This window comes from Cimex lectularius, unplaced genomic scaffold (assembly GCF_000648675.2).
Source record: "Cimex lectularius strain Harlan isolate CLEC.00 unplaced genomic scaffold, Clec_2.1 scaffold68, whole genome shotgun sequence".
NCBI lineage: Eukaryota > Metazoa > Arthropoda > Insecta > Hemiptera > Cimicidae > Cimex > Cimex lectularius.
The window spans coordinates 1,843,057-1,856,866 of record NW_019392732.1 but is presented as its reverse complement, the minus strand read 5'-3'; the positions used below and the strand labels follow the sequence as shown (position 1 = coordinate 1,856,866).

The 13,810-nt window shown below is 32.1% G+C and overlaps 3 protein-coding genes across 14 annotated transcripts in view; 2 read left to right on the top strand and 1 right to left on the bottom strand.

The window, feature by feature from the left end:
- Positions 1-476: 476 nt before the first annotated feature.
- Positions 477-7,408, top strand: LOC106661392 (kelch-like protein 31). Of its 5 annotated transcripts, none has more exons than XM_014384734.2 (20): positions 489-668; positions 732-796; positions 851-1,005; positions 1,749-1,822; positions 2,584-2,649; positions 2,714-2,823; positions 3,008-3,106; positions 4,297-4,426; positions 4,487-4,616; positions 4,726-4,903; positions 4,989-5,198; positions 5,257-5,365; positions 5,470-5,694; positions 5,773-6,017; positions 6,082-6,192; positions 6,272-6,372; positions 6,442-6,625; positions 6,707-6,895; positions 6,948-7,153; positions 7,215-7,408. In XM_014384734.2, exons 1-20 carry the CDS (start codon positions 645-647, stop codon positions 7,370-7,372), a joined length of 2,769 nt encoding a protein of 922 aa, XP_014240220.1. In that variant the 5' UTR covers positions 489-644; the 3' UTR covers positions 7,373-7,408. The 5 variants fall into 5 exon arrangements, with proteins under 5 accessions (XP_014240223.1, XP_014240220.1, XP_014240219.1 ...); XM_014384733.2 differs by having other exon boundaries at positions 4,678-4,903; XM_014384732.2 differs by having other exon boundaries at positions 490-668; positions 4,672-4,903.
- The window catches only part of LOC112126125 (leupaxin-like), a 9,484-nt gene continuing 2,200 nt past the window's right edge, over positions 6,527-13,810 (bottom strand). The window contains exons 1-6 of one of the 8 annotated variants that reach the window (XM_024226894.1): positions 10,036-10,240; positions 8,565-8,694; positions 8,331-8,504; positions 8,042-8,275; positions 7,560-7,664; positions 6,527-6,668 (exon numbers count right to left, since the gene is read on the bottom strand). In XM_024226894.1, the coding sequence (XP_024082662.1) occupies positions 7,581-7,664; positions 8,042-8,275; positions 8,331-8,504; positions 8,565-8,681 (609 nt within the window). In that variant the 5' untranslated portion in view covers positions 8,682-8,694; positions 10,036-10,240 and the 3' untranslated portion in view covers positions 6,527-6,668; positions 7,560-7,580. Of the gene's footprint in view, positions 6,669-7,559; positions 7,665-8,041; positions 8,276-8,330; positions 8,695-9,358; positions 9,603-9,657; positions 9,809-9,883; positions 9,969-10,035; positions 10,244-13,810 lie in introns of those variants that run through there. The other 7 variants (XM_024226895.1, XM_024226891.1, XM_024226893.1 and 4 more) reach the window with 7 other exon arrangements.
- Positions 11,007-13,810, top strand: part of LOC106661395 (molybdopterin synthase catalytic subunit-like) — a 4,138-nt gene continuing 1,334 nt past the window's right edge. Inside the window, exons 1-8 of the mRNA XM_014384747.2 lie at positions 11,007-11,330; positions 12,277-12,362; positions 12,418-12,539; positions 12,597-12,709; positions 12,766-12,922; positions 12,978-13,066; positions 13,133-13,186; positions 13,247-13,810. The exon at positions 13,247-13,810 is cut by the window's right edge and continues 1,334 nt beyond it. Of these exons, the coding sequence (XP_014240233.1) occupies positions 11,205-11,330; positions 12,277-12,362; positions 12,418-12,539; positions 12,597-12,709; positions 12,766-12,922; positions 12,978-13,066; positions 13,133-13,186; positions 13,247-13,354 (855 nt within the window). The 5' untranslated portion in view covers positions 11,007-11,204 and the 3' untranslated portion in view covers positions 13,355-13,810. The remainder of the gene's footprint in view (positions 11,331-12,276; positions 12,363-12,417; positions 12,540-12,596; positions 12,710-12,765; positions 12,923-12,977; positions 13,067-13,132; positions 13,187-13,246) is intronic.

Below are 13,810 nucleotides of genomic sequence, written 5' to 3'. Positions count from 1 at the left end.
ACCTTCTTCTCTTCATGGAAACTAAGGAATTGTATCTTAAATTAAGTGGACACATCGAGCAACTTTTCTCTACATCTGTGGGCTTTGGACCAAAAATACTTACGAGGATGACCCTTCTTCTATAAGTCAGTTCAAGGGCCACCTATCAACTGTGCTCTTCTTTTAAACATGTTTTTAATCCATTTTTCTTTCATCAATTTTAAAGGGCTTTTGTGAACACAAGAACAAACAGGGAAGAAATAATTTTACATTATATAATAAATTNTTCAAGGGTAAAAATTGGTACATAGCATGTTTATTACAAATTAAAGCTAATAGGCATACTTATTAGCTTTTATCTTGATTTTCATCTCATCTTTAGTTATTTTGCCAAATATGTCCTTTTAAGACTTGATATTCACCTCACACTGTTTTACCATTTATTTTTGGTTCCAAAGGTCTTTTTATTATTTTACTTTTTATTATTATAAATATCTGTTGACCAAATAAGAAAAATTATCACCTCTAATTCTTTATTTCCCATTACCTGAACAGATGTTAGGATTGTAAAATCCCACATTTCCTTTGTTTTGTTTTTGTGTTTAAACTAGTTATTGTTCTATTTTTTTATTTTCTTTTAACACCCATAACATAACTCAGATAATATGAAGAAAGTCATCTTTAGCAGAGTATGTAATGAATGTATCTAATATACATGAATTCACTCCATCTTTTCTATATTTTCTATTCAGGGGTCTAATCATGTTATGGATATTGAAAACATGGACACCAGATGCCTAGATCTTCTAAATTACGGGTATTTATCTGTAATAATAATTATTGATTTTCTTTAACGTTCTTATCTTTGAAGGGAGAAGGCCAAGGATGATCTGGATTTATTAAATGATAACCTGACCGACACTACAAGCTTTTCTTCAAACTTGCTCCTCCAGCATAAAGAAATCTCGGAGCTGTTTCAACCGGATGACAAATGGGAAAACAGTTCCATACAACTTTTGGAGAAAGGTGAGACAAGATTCCAAATAGTAAATACTGCAACAAAGAATTTTTACAAAATTGTTAATTAAATTTAAACACAATAGCCACAGGAAGAACACTTAATTTTGGTAACCTACCTATTATTAAAATATATAATTTATAAAATAAAGAAAATTACTGAACTAACTACCCTAGTTTTTTCTCATTGTCATTTATTATTTCATTAATCTAGAGTTGTAATTATTGAGTTTGTCCAGCTCATAATTTTTTTTTTCTTTGTAGTGCTTTCAAAGTTTCAATCGGCTTCTTTAGCACATTTCCTCTATAGACTGAGTCTTTAACCAATCTCTCACTTGATGATGAAGAGGAAGCCAATCGAAGCTTTGAAAGCACTACAAAGAGAATAAATTTATAAGTTGTACGAGTTCATTAATTACAACCCTTTTCTGTAATAACATTTTATTGCACCTTTCAACGAAATTACTTCTATAACTTCTTTAAAAACAATTGTATATTCAATCACAAATTGTTGAGGATCAGTGATACGGTCAAAAGAAGTGAGGATGAGTAGGCCTATGGCTCAGTTACAATACTCACTTTTTTTGTAGCTGCATCCCTGATCCTCAACAAATTTGTGATGTCTAGACTGTCGATTCATACCTGAATTCCATACCTTATATATACTCAATACATAAAACATTCTTATTGAATTGTAGCTTTGTTATATAATGTAATAATGTATTATTATTTTAATTATTACTGTATTTCAGAGAAAAAAGCTTTTTTCAAACAGAAACAACCATCAACAACAAATGTAAACAATGACCTACTGAAAATCAGAAGCGTAAGTCCATGATGTACAAATATGTTTAAGCTGATTATTTTATTTTATATTTTTTATTTTTTCGGCTGGAAAGAAGCTAGGGCTATTTGCATTTTTTTATTAACCCTATTTTTGATGTTTTACACCTCCACAGATGAGAAAAAATTGATTATTTGTTTTATTGTATTTTTTTACTTTACTTTCATGTTCTTTAATTTTTCTCCTTTTTTCCTTTTTTGTTTTATTCTGTTTTCTTGTTGCTTTATTGATGTTTTCATTCATCTCTGGCAGATGGAATTTTCTTGTGCTTCTTGTGTAATTATTTTATTTTATATTACTGTATTATAACATATAAAGTGCTATTATTATTATACATTTACACAGTAAAAAATCAAGCATTCACTAACCTAAGTTAACCTAATTGGCACGACAGGTCTTTGGATACTCAATATTTCCCACAGACCATTTCCACATATACTTAACCACTCACGCAAATAAATACAATCACATAATTGGGTAGTCAACAGGGTTCTTGATATTAAGCCAATGATGCCCTATCATGCTGCAATTATGTATAAAACTAAATAACCTAAACTACTTTGGTGTGTTAACTGGATATCACAAACACTCCCAAACATATTATAACATTCATGCTAATAAATACATTCACTCAAACTAAAGATACTACTTCAACCTACATATGAAAGGGCTCAAGCTCAAGGACAAATCAATTATTGTTAGGCAAAGTATATATGAAACTATTCACGTGTATAACTTTGCAGCAAGGATTGCTGTGGTCAGCAAGTGGAACCTGTTCTACCGAACAGTTAAAGAGTGTAAATAATCAGGTATGCTTTGTTTGGCTGCCTGTCTATTTTTTTAAATTATTTTTATATTTTCTTTTTAAATCAGGGTCGCCATAAAATAAAACCCATTGGTAACAACTGCATACAGAAAAATACAAAAAATAAGATCACAATCAGCATGGATTCTGTTTTTTCTCAAGAGATATCTTTAGAATCGTGAGCATTTTGTTTTTACGGAAAGTTAAACCTGTTAAACCTCATTTTGATAATTTTTACATTTATTATTAAAAGATTTTATCATTCATAAATTTGCTGCCCATCCTAGCATTACTTTACTAGCTTTCTTTTTTTTACTTGTGTATGCTATTCTTTATAAATAATTATACCGATTTGATTTAAGCATGGGGCTGCATTCAGATGGTTCACCCTGGACTTCTATCCGAATTCCAAAAAGGAAAGAGCTGCAGGAAACCCTCCAACACAGAATTAAAAACTTTGTGTATGTGATAATCATTAATTATTAATTATTACTGATTTATATAAGCTCAAATCTGCCCCCGTCACTTCTCACAGTCACTGGCAATTCCAATTTTTGTAATTTACATTAAATTACTGGCTCTTGAGAGTCACCCACCCCGGGTATTGACAGTCCAGGGTCAGTCCTCAGTCTTATCCGTCCAACCACCAAGGTTGTGCTCTGGGTGTTAACAACAGCTGCATTATTTCATCTCCCAATATAATCAGTCTCTCGATCCAAACCCACTCATTCACTCAACTATCTTCTTTCTTGTTATACTATTCACTCAGTTAGGGTGTGGAGGTCTTGATGTTCTTCCCATTGACAGTGCTATGGTGTGCGAACACTTCTCTGCCAATACATCCCATCAACAGTATCAGGGTGGCTGGATTACGGTGGTTAGGTCCAGAGGTTGGGATGTAGCCGTCTCATCCATCTTTTTGTTATCCTTTAGACCTATGTGTCCAAGTACTGTGAACAACTACCGTCTATCCAAGACGATCCAGTATATGGTATCTTCCAACAAAAGCACAAGAGGGTTGGTTGATTGAGGTCCTGTCACAGACAGCAGTAAACTTGCTGAGGGAGTCAGTGTAGATAAGGTAAGCAGAGCCACCGTTATCATGGATCTTCTCAAGCATGTGCCAAATCACATACAATTTCATGTGTTTGGTGGGAGTAACCATAAAGTGGACGCACCCTCACAATACAAAGTGCATTCCACCCCTTGCAATACAACCTTGCTGTCCTTATTGTTAGACTTGATGAGACAAGTTGAGGCAAAAACTGGCATATCTCAATCTAAGTTCTAAGAATTATTATAAGAGTATTATATATTGTATATTACAATCATATAAAATTTATAAACTGTTAGCTCTCAATATTCAATTAATTTTAAAATATGGACATATTGAGTCCAACATGCAATGTACTTGTGTTTTGTAGAGCCCAGTTTCATATAAAAAACACAAAGTAATAATATTCTGAAGTTTACTTGTAAAATAAAATACAATTATAGTAGTTGTTAATAATAAGGGTTGAAATAGAGAAGTTAGTCATTTCTCCAACTCGTGACACAGTCTGAGGCTATAAAATATGTTTAAGTAATTAATCTTAAAATATTTGAAAATATACAAATTTTTATAGTTTTTTTATTTGAAAAAATATTTCAGAAATCCTGATATCATTTTGGTGATTGATAATCACGAATTCTTTTGCCATCGTATCGTTTTACAATCATATTCAGATTATTTTGACTCGATGTCAAGCCTTGATGCGCCAAATGTCATTCATGTTGATGAAGTATGCCATGATTAGTCCTTTTTTTTTTTTTAATGTCTATCTTATAGCTATCTCTTACAGAGAGTGACTAAGAATGCTTTCATTACGATTTATTTGTGGATGCTTTCAGCAGGACAAGACGGCCATGATTGTATAAAGAAAAGCAGCATTGTCGAAGTCTTAGTCGCTGCTGAAATCTTGGGGATAAAAGGTCGGTCATGTATCACACTTAACTTTCAAAATAAAATAAATTATTAACGGTTTAGATTTAGAAGAGCAATGCAACACTTTTATTCAAAATGATGAACTTTTTATTGAAGAGAACGCGTTTTCAATTATAACCGATGCCATTCGTTGGGGAAAACAATCAATCAAACGATTAATGGTGTCTAGGATACATAGCTTTTTTCTTCCTTTGGTCAGTTCCTTGGACTTCATACAGTTAAATGCCGAAGATCTTTGTTTAATACTCGAATCTGACAATATCGTTGTTCACTGGTAATAATAAATATTCAATTGTTTACTTGTTGACGGATGGTATGCAAGCTGTTAAGAATGTTAAAATAATATTTTTTTATTAAAGCGAGTTGGAAGTGTTTATGGCTGCTATCAGGTGGTTAAAAGCCGATTGGGAGGACAGGAGAAAGGATTTAAAAACAGTTATGAAATGTGTAAGATTTGGTCTGATGACTCCATCGCAGCTGGTGAATATAAGGAAAAATCCTGAATCCCCTGAGATTTTAGAAATAACCAAGGATAAACATGTTCAAAACATGATAGAAGATGGCTTGGCGTAAGTTTCACCAATAATTTTCAGACAAAGCTGACAACCTTACCATCTTAAATTTCAGATACGCTGTCAAAAACATACTGACAGAGAATAAAAACGAACAAGAAAATATATGTAATTTTTTAAAATTGATCGAACCCAACAAAAGGAATTTTACGTCAACCTCAAAAGTAAGTATAATCAATCAAAATAAAACATGGAAATATTTTATTTAAATGTGTATTAAGAGGGCTTAGAAATTAATAAAAAACTACATTTTAAAAATTAATTTCAGGATTATAGAACATATAAGGAATTCCTTGATTATCTTCATGAGATAAAAACAAACCCAACAAGTTTTGAAATGAAACAAAGCTACATAAGCCCTCAGAATAAGATGAGCGAGAGAATTTTAAATGTAACAAACTCTGAAAATTGTATAGCTATTAGCAAAAGCACTATTTCTGTATTGAAAAATGAGAAACCGGAGAAATCTATAGATTCACATAATAAACCCAAAGTAAGAAACGCTTTAAATATAAGAATTATAAATATGGCTTAAGTTTCCTATTTATTACTTTGTCATAATCATTTTCAGGACATACAGTGTGATGAAAACAGTGTTTTGGTGGAATGTAAGAAGTGTCAAAATTCTTTTAAAAGGATCTCATTGAAAGAAAGTGCTGCCACTGTTATTCAGTCAGTAGCTAGAGGTTTCTTGGCGCGGAAAAAAATCCATTTGATGAATTTCAACGTAAAATCTTCAAGGGAAGAAAAGATAAAGAAAAATTATAAAAAGTATGAAATCATTTTCAAATCTGTGAATACTGGAAAGGAAAATAGGTAAATCTTTTAACACTGCTTACAATGATTGTAAATTAACCCTTTAGAATATTTTTTTTTTCAGCATGATTAAAGACACTTTGTCTCATGAAGAGAGTGAAGAGAAAATTTTAGTTTTTGAAGGACTTAATCCATGTCAAAGTGAACACACAAGTGGAAAGTGCGCTGTTTTTAGGTCAATAATTTAAATTGATTATTAAAAATTACATATTCAGAGTGTGAGATTGCTGAAGTATATTTCTCAAATGTTCAAGGTATGATTCAAAATTCAACAAATGGGATATTATCAGCTACATACCGAAGCCTCGGTATTATCATTGTGCTGCTAAACTAAGAGGAAAGATATACATCGTCGGTAAAATTGGTCCAAAGTTTTATTTATTGTGTTATATTTTTTCTTTTTTTTCTTCTTCTTTTTAAATAGGTGGTCGATATCCTAGAAATGTAGAAAAGTGTGCTCAGTCGTTGTGTGCTGAAACACTGAGCTTTGATCCGTCAACAAACCAGTGGAAAGAAGAAGCTCCTTTAATAACACCACGACATAGTTTTGGCCTTGCGTCACTTCATGGTTTTCTCTATGTCATCGGTGGAGAAGGGATGAATGGCAGGTGAATTATTTGACCATCTTCATTTATTCTTGCAGAATCTCAGCTGAAACATATTTTTTAAAAAAATTATTTTGACAACAGAATTCTTTCATCAGCTGAAAGATACAACCCTGAGGCTGGGATGTGGGAACAGATTAAACCGCTTCCTCAGCCGTGCATAGGGGCGGCAGTTTGCTGCTATAGAGGTAGCATTTGGGTTGTAGGAGGAATGAGCAGTTACAAACAACCAACAAACAACTTAGTTTATTGCTATGACCCAGAGGATGATGTGTGAGTCTCATTGGCCATTAAAATATCAATTTTATAAATTTAAAACTTTCAGGTGGGTCAGACAAACACATTTACGATTCGGTAGAGCTTTTGCTGCATTGGTTAATTTGAAGGAAACGCTTTATGTGGTTGGAGGAGCGACGGGTAATGCGGATAAAATTGAAAGCACAGATATAATTGAAGCATGGGAAAACGAAGAATGGACATTTAAAACAAACATGTCTGTGCCAAGACATGGTCACACAGTCGCAGTTTTAAGTAAGGATTCCTAATTTTTATCCTCTAATTTATTATTGAACTATCAATTATTTATTTACAGAAGACAAAATGTTGATTATTGGAGGTACATCTTCAAAGTATGGAAGAACTCTGAACCAAGTTGACACTTGGTGTGTAAAAACAAACCAAGAGTGGAATATTCAAATTTCACCTCTTCCAGCACCTATTATAGGCCATTGTTCAGTTAGTTATACATAAATAAATGGAAAAAACATAATTTTAAAAAAATGTTAAGACACAATCGTAAAATTAATAAGTACATCAGTTGTCCCCATCAAAATATGCCATTTTAAGATAAGAGGATTTTCTGCAGGCAAAATAGGCAATTGATAATACACATAAAAGTAATATAAAAAAGTTAGTTCATGTAAAAATCATAAATCACCTTTGATGAAAATCAGGCAAATCAATTTTTTTTTAATTTACACTTCTTGCAAATTGGCAATCCATCCTTTGTTACTAGTTCCTTTTCAACTGGGTAAAAACATTTCTGTGACAAATTTAAAAGTTGTTAAATTACAACAATAATCAATAATTAAATAAGTTTTGTTTCAAATAATTAACAACTTTAAAAAATTGTTTTTAGTCAGATAAAATTTGAACATCCTGGCCTGCGTATTTCTTGTGGGCTGTCTGACAAGTCTGGCATTTTGTAAATTGTGTCCTTTCAAGAACTTCAAAAATATGATTGGTACAATAAGAGAGAGAAACAAACCTCTTGCAGGATATAATAATTAAAAATAATAGGCATACCAGGATGATTGAAGATGGCTAGGCAGTAGTTGTTTTCTCTCAAAGGCCTCTTTTAATTATTGAAAACTATTTAAATTGTAAATTTAAACAGGATCAATTCAAATTAGCTCATACCGAACACAACAAGCATCCTTTGTGCCAGAATTTATCCATTCCCACCAAAATAGCATCTGTAATTGGATTATTACAACCCTCGCATATAGGATTGATCTCTTTTTTCTCAAAGCATTCAACACAGTAGGGTTTATTGAAACGTTCATTAAAATGTTCCTTGTCGATGGGTTTGTTACAAATCCAGCAAGTAAAATGTTCAGGATGCCAAAAATTGTTCAGAGCTTGTGTCGACTGCTAAACATCGTTCAAACATTAGTTGGAGTCAGATAACTGCATAAAATAATAGTACCCCGTCAATTGAACCACCGCATCTTTGACAGTTTTGGCCAAAGAGATGCAAATAGTCTTTCTTGCAGAAAGGCTTATTGTCCTTTTGGAAGTACGCTTGCCCGGTGAGCGCCTTTCTGCAATGGGCACACTTAAAGTGATGTTGGTGCCAATACTGCCCTAAGGCCTGGAACCACTGGGAGAAAAGGAAAACTGTTAAAAACAAGCCAGGCGATCTCGGTACAAAATTGCTCACAGTTCCTTCAATCCTTTCATTACACCCTGAACAAATTTTTGTACAATCAGTTACTGTTTTTCGTGCAGAAGGGGCGAGGTTGGATGTAGTGGGTGGGAGAAGCCGTTTCCCAGACATGCTTCTGAAGGTACTGGAATTTACATTTATTCATTTAATCATCCATTTCAAAAATTACTGTTTGCAACTGGGCAAATTAAAAAAGTTAACAAGAAACTTGTAAAACTATATTATTTTTTAAAAATTAGTTTTCACTGTACTCTTGATGTTTTGAAAATGTCTTTTGTAATCAGACCTGCTGAGGGTTTTACGGTTTAAGTAACTTTCAAAAAGTAAACTCTGTTGAAAAATTATATTGAAATTATATATTGCTACAAAACCAGCATTGTTTGTTAATTAAATATAAGTTAAATCTTACTATAAGCTTGTCAGAGTATAGATTATTTATTTTTTTTGACACTACAGGTTTGAGAACAATATTATTTAAAAAAAAATATATATAGATAGATATTTTTTTGCACTTTTATCCTGTTGCACTGTCCTCCTGACAAATTAATCCTTAAAGGATGTTTTATTGCATGATTCAATCTTTTAAAAGTGTGTTTTTCAAAATAAAAATATCGAATAGGGTTTTTTCGTGTTTGGATTTGTCACCTCTATTATTGTAGAATAACCAACCTGCATTTTGTTTAAATCTCCACTTTTGACTATGAACAAGTTTCTTTTCACATCTATGTATTGTTATGCTAGTTTTAGAAATTTCAATAGTTTTAAATTAAACTGAATCAATAGAAATGTTAAATTCCCCAAACAAACAAAAATTTCTATTTTTTATTGAAACAAGGCATTGTGATACATCATATAATACTCCTTAAAAATAGATAAAGCCCATAAATGATGTTTCTTGAAGATACGGAAATAATCTTTCATGCAGTAAATTTTGTTATTCTTCACTCTGTAATTCTTCCCAGTGAGCATTACATTGCAATGCGTGCACCGAAAGTGTTCCTGATGCCAGTACTGCCCTAAGGCACAGAACCACTGCAGAAAAAAGGAATGAAAGAAAAGTTTCCCATTGTATCTAATAGATTCTCACAGTTCCCTCTATCCTCTCTTTACACCCTGGACAAATTTTTGTTGGCTGAAGAAGATCCTTCGTAGAGGGCAATACGCTTTGCGTTTTACTGGGTGGTAACATTCTTTCTCTACCTAATAATTGTTTAGACTCTTTCTTAGTAAGCACCCTGCTGAAATGTGGACAGTTAGAATATATTAAAATGACAATAAATTAAATCCCAAACTTTCCAACAAAAATTTAGTACCATGCGAAATTTTTACTGTAAAAAAATTCTTCGCAATTCTGGCTTCTTTTTTTTCATAGAGTTTATAGATGAAAACTCAGATCACCTTTAAAAGTAGCCAGCAATGAGAAGAGACATCCTAGGAAGAAAGATGTTGCCAAAATGAAAATTACCTTTGTGATGATTGGCTTTCAACGATCTGGCATTTGTTATTGGTTTAAAACTTTATGAATTTTGTTTTGCTAGATCAAACTGTAAATTTAAACGCATGTCTAGGAATTATAAAATATACAGTTTTACATGTGATTATGCCTGCCAAATAGTTTATTTTGCTTTTTTTACTGAAAACCACAGCAAACAAAGAGAATAAATGAAATTAATTACATATACAAAATGTAAGCCTGTCCAAATAACTAATAAAAATTTTTAAACGATTGTTCTTGTAAATAGTTCAAAATCATTATTACTGCTATTTTTGTTAGATTTGTAATATAAAATAATTTCATTTTATTTAAAAAATATCTAACACTGATTCAGGTCCAATAATTATTGTATTTTCTCTCTCTCTCTCTCTCTCTCTCTCTCTCTCTCACTCTCTCTCTCTCTCTCTCTCTCTCTCTCTCTCTCTCTTTCCTCTTTTGCACCCCTCACTCTCTTTTTCTCCTCTCCCTATATATACACACTATATCCCACTATATACACTACCACATACACAAGCAAACTAAATAAACACTTTGACAACAAACAATTTGCATTCTCAGACACCAACGATCACAGGTTTTGGACAGCTTTCAAATAATATTGTGCTAAATGATTTAATTTGTTGAAACTTGAACTTGTTGTTCATAGTTGTAGAAAAATCAATATTATATTGTCGTCTAGTTTGATTGTAGTGGTTGAACTATTGATGAGATTAAAACGACTGGGAAGCTAAGATATAATTGCAACAAGCATTGTATTTTTGTAATATATGCAATTTTGTACATAACATGAATTTTCTTTGTTTATTTTATCAATGAATGTTGGTGCTTGTGAACAATTGTTCTGTATGACATCATGCAACAGAGAAAACTTGACCACTGACTAAGAGATGCCTGAGGTCAATTGATGTCGATATTTGAGTTTTTGCCAGTTTCGATTTATCAAAGTTGAAACCTTCAGATTACAGACTTACAATCTAAGCATGTGAGGCAGATGCCTAAAAAGCTGAAAAATACATTGAAAGTCAAATATGTCAGAAACCCTTAAATTTTTTTCTGTAGAGTTTGATTACAAATAATGTATCCCGTGTTAAAATACATAAAATTTTATCCTCGTTTGTGATTTCCTTTTAGTGTACATAATGAATTTGATCAAAGAAGTTACAGTTGTTTGTTCCGAAACTGACATTTTCAACGAAGCAGTGTCAGCTCACTGTGACATTTCAGCTGTCGAGTGCCTGTCACTTAAACCCTCTGCGGTACATTTTGTAAGCGTTACAATTTTGTCTTAAATCTGTTTTTTGTTTTTAATAAATGCTTTGTTTTGCTCTACAGTTGAACTTTTTTTTATTTATTATAATGATTTATGGGGTGATTTTATGAGATTTCCATGTCAACAGAGATCTAACAGGATATTTGGTACTGACCCTAAATTGTCAAAACAGCGAAAATGGGCAGACCAAAATTATCAAAAAAGACCAAGCTTAACGTTCATCACTTCACAGACTTGTTACAACTTTTTAAATTATTCCCAGAACAGATTAGTTACTGAAGTTAAACCGAAATCCTTTTGACATTGCTTGGCTATCCCAAAATATGAATATCTGAACATTTTTCAAAATGTCATATCTTAAGAGCAGCGGTGTATTGTGCCGAAGGTCGTGGGTTCGAGTCTAGCTCGTGATACTAACTTTTTCATCTCAACCAAGACCTTACATAAAAAGAATAATTAATTGAAAGAAGTAATTTGGTCAATTAGACCACTAAACATAAATGGATTAATTTTTCAAAAAATTAAATTGCACAAACCTCGCGATTGAGAAGAGGCTCAGGGATGTTACTAAGGAAAATATTGTTCTTTATATGACGACAGAAACTCCTTAGTTCATTTTGGATCCATGAGTGTACCATATTAAAGCTGACCTTTTAAATTTTTTACTTTTGTTCTTCCACGTTTTGAGAGGGACTAAATTAATCGAAAACTTGGGGAAGAATAAAGTAAAAAAATTTAAGCTTTTCGTTTGGACTTTCAGCAGGTTAAATTAATTGTTTCATCAATTTGAAAATACTTGCAATATAAGCCCATTGCCAAGATACAATTAAAAATATATTTTCTGAAACTTTTGAACTCATCATAAATTGTTTAACAAAAGTACATGCATGAAGATAAATGTTTGTTTCTATAAGAAAGCAAAATTATCAGTATTATCCTAGGAATCGTGGAAAGGAGCTTTTAATAAAATTTGTGAAAAGGCTAGGAAAAAGTGGCACGGTATTCAGTCGATTTCAATTTATTACAGGTATTGAATTTTTAAAATTAATAAAACAACAAATAATTGGGATTTTAATTTTAAGAAATGAGAAGCAGGGGGAGGCTGGTCATGATTCCTTTGCTGCCATTGCTGTCAGCAGCGATTCGGTATCTCTCAGCACCACCGTACTCGCTTTCATAATCGACTGCGTAAAAAAGATCAAAGGTAATCTCTCAAAGAAAATAATCTATCGATACACGGTCAATCCTTTAAATTTTATAGACGTTGGCATCGAACAGATGGAAGAACTGTATGACACCGAGGACGAGGAATCGGAAGACGAACAAGTTGTAGCCCCGCCTGAGCTCGTACACCTCAAAGTCAGCCGTGCTGAGGTTTGAGATAAATAGATGAACAATAATTTAAACATTTAAAAAAATTTGTCAAATAGATTGACAACTGGATTAAATCGTTTATTCAAGGCAAGAGGAACCAGATAAACAAACAGAACATTATCGACTTCTGCGTTGAAGAAGGAAAACGGCAGAATTGTGCCAGAGTAGATGCTGTCCTTGTCAAAAGGAAAGACACATCAAGCCATATCAAAGGTGTTTTTTAATCTTTACATTATTCTAAATTATAATCAACATTTTATTTTTTTAGTTCAAGATATTGAGAACTATTGGGGGCAGGAAGTAAAAAAATTTCCCCATATCATCAATCGACCCGTTAAAGACACAGTTCCTAGTATGGTAAGCCACATGAGAAAGGATAAAAATGTAATTGTCATTAAATAAACTGATTACTTATTTACTTAGTATTACGAGAGATCACCTAAATCACCGACATCACAGTTGATGAATAAGAAAAAGGTAAGAAATTTTATAAGTTTAGTTCATTTATTGTTTTATTATATTTTTTCTTAATTACAGCATTCTTTCACTGCAGATGAATTGAGTTCAAAACTCGCTGGATTCCATAGCAGGATGGTGAAAATGCCGAGAATATCTGAATTCGATGAAGCTCAATTTAATGATTGATTGTACAAAATAAAGTTTTGCACTTTAAAAAAAAAAAAATTTTTTTTTTAATTGTACCGATTATAATATATAATTGACATAGATGACAAAAAGTTCATTGCAGGTGCATTGTTTAAGTTCTTTCTTAGGTTGATTGTTCTATTATAAAAAAGGTATATAAAAGAGGTGAATTTAAGTTAATTTTCTGTTTATACCTGGTTGAGAAAAAAAAAAAAAATAAATAAATAAACCTTGTGCTTAGGTCTGTACCTTTGCACCTGTAAATCCAAGTTCCTTTTGTAGTCATTTTATACCACCCTTTTGTTCAATTTAAAATTCTTTGAAATTTTGTATAAATCATCTCAAGTCTTAAGAATTTTGAGAAGTTTTTAAGAATTTTATGGAATTTGACTAGAGCCTAGATAATTTTTGTCCAGTTTAACCCTTTCTTATGCATCCCTTAAAGTTATCGACTTA

Excerpts from the sequence above, each read along its gene's own strand:
- LOC106661392 (XM_014384732.2), top strand. The coding sequence starts at position 645 with ATGAAGAAAGTCATCTTTAGCAGA. Across the intron at positions 4,427-4,486 it reads ATGTCATTCATGTTGATGAA|AGAGTGACTAAGAATGCTTT; the intron begins GTATGCCATGAT and ends TATCTCTTACAG. Across the intron at positions 6,626-6,706 it reads GGAGAAGGGATGAATGGCAG|AATTCTTTCATCAGCTGAAA; the intron begins GTGAATTATTTG and ends TTTTGACAACAG.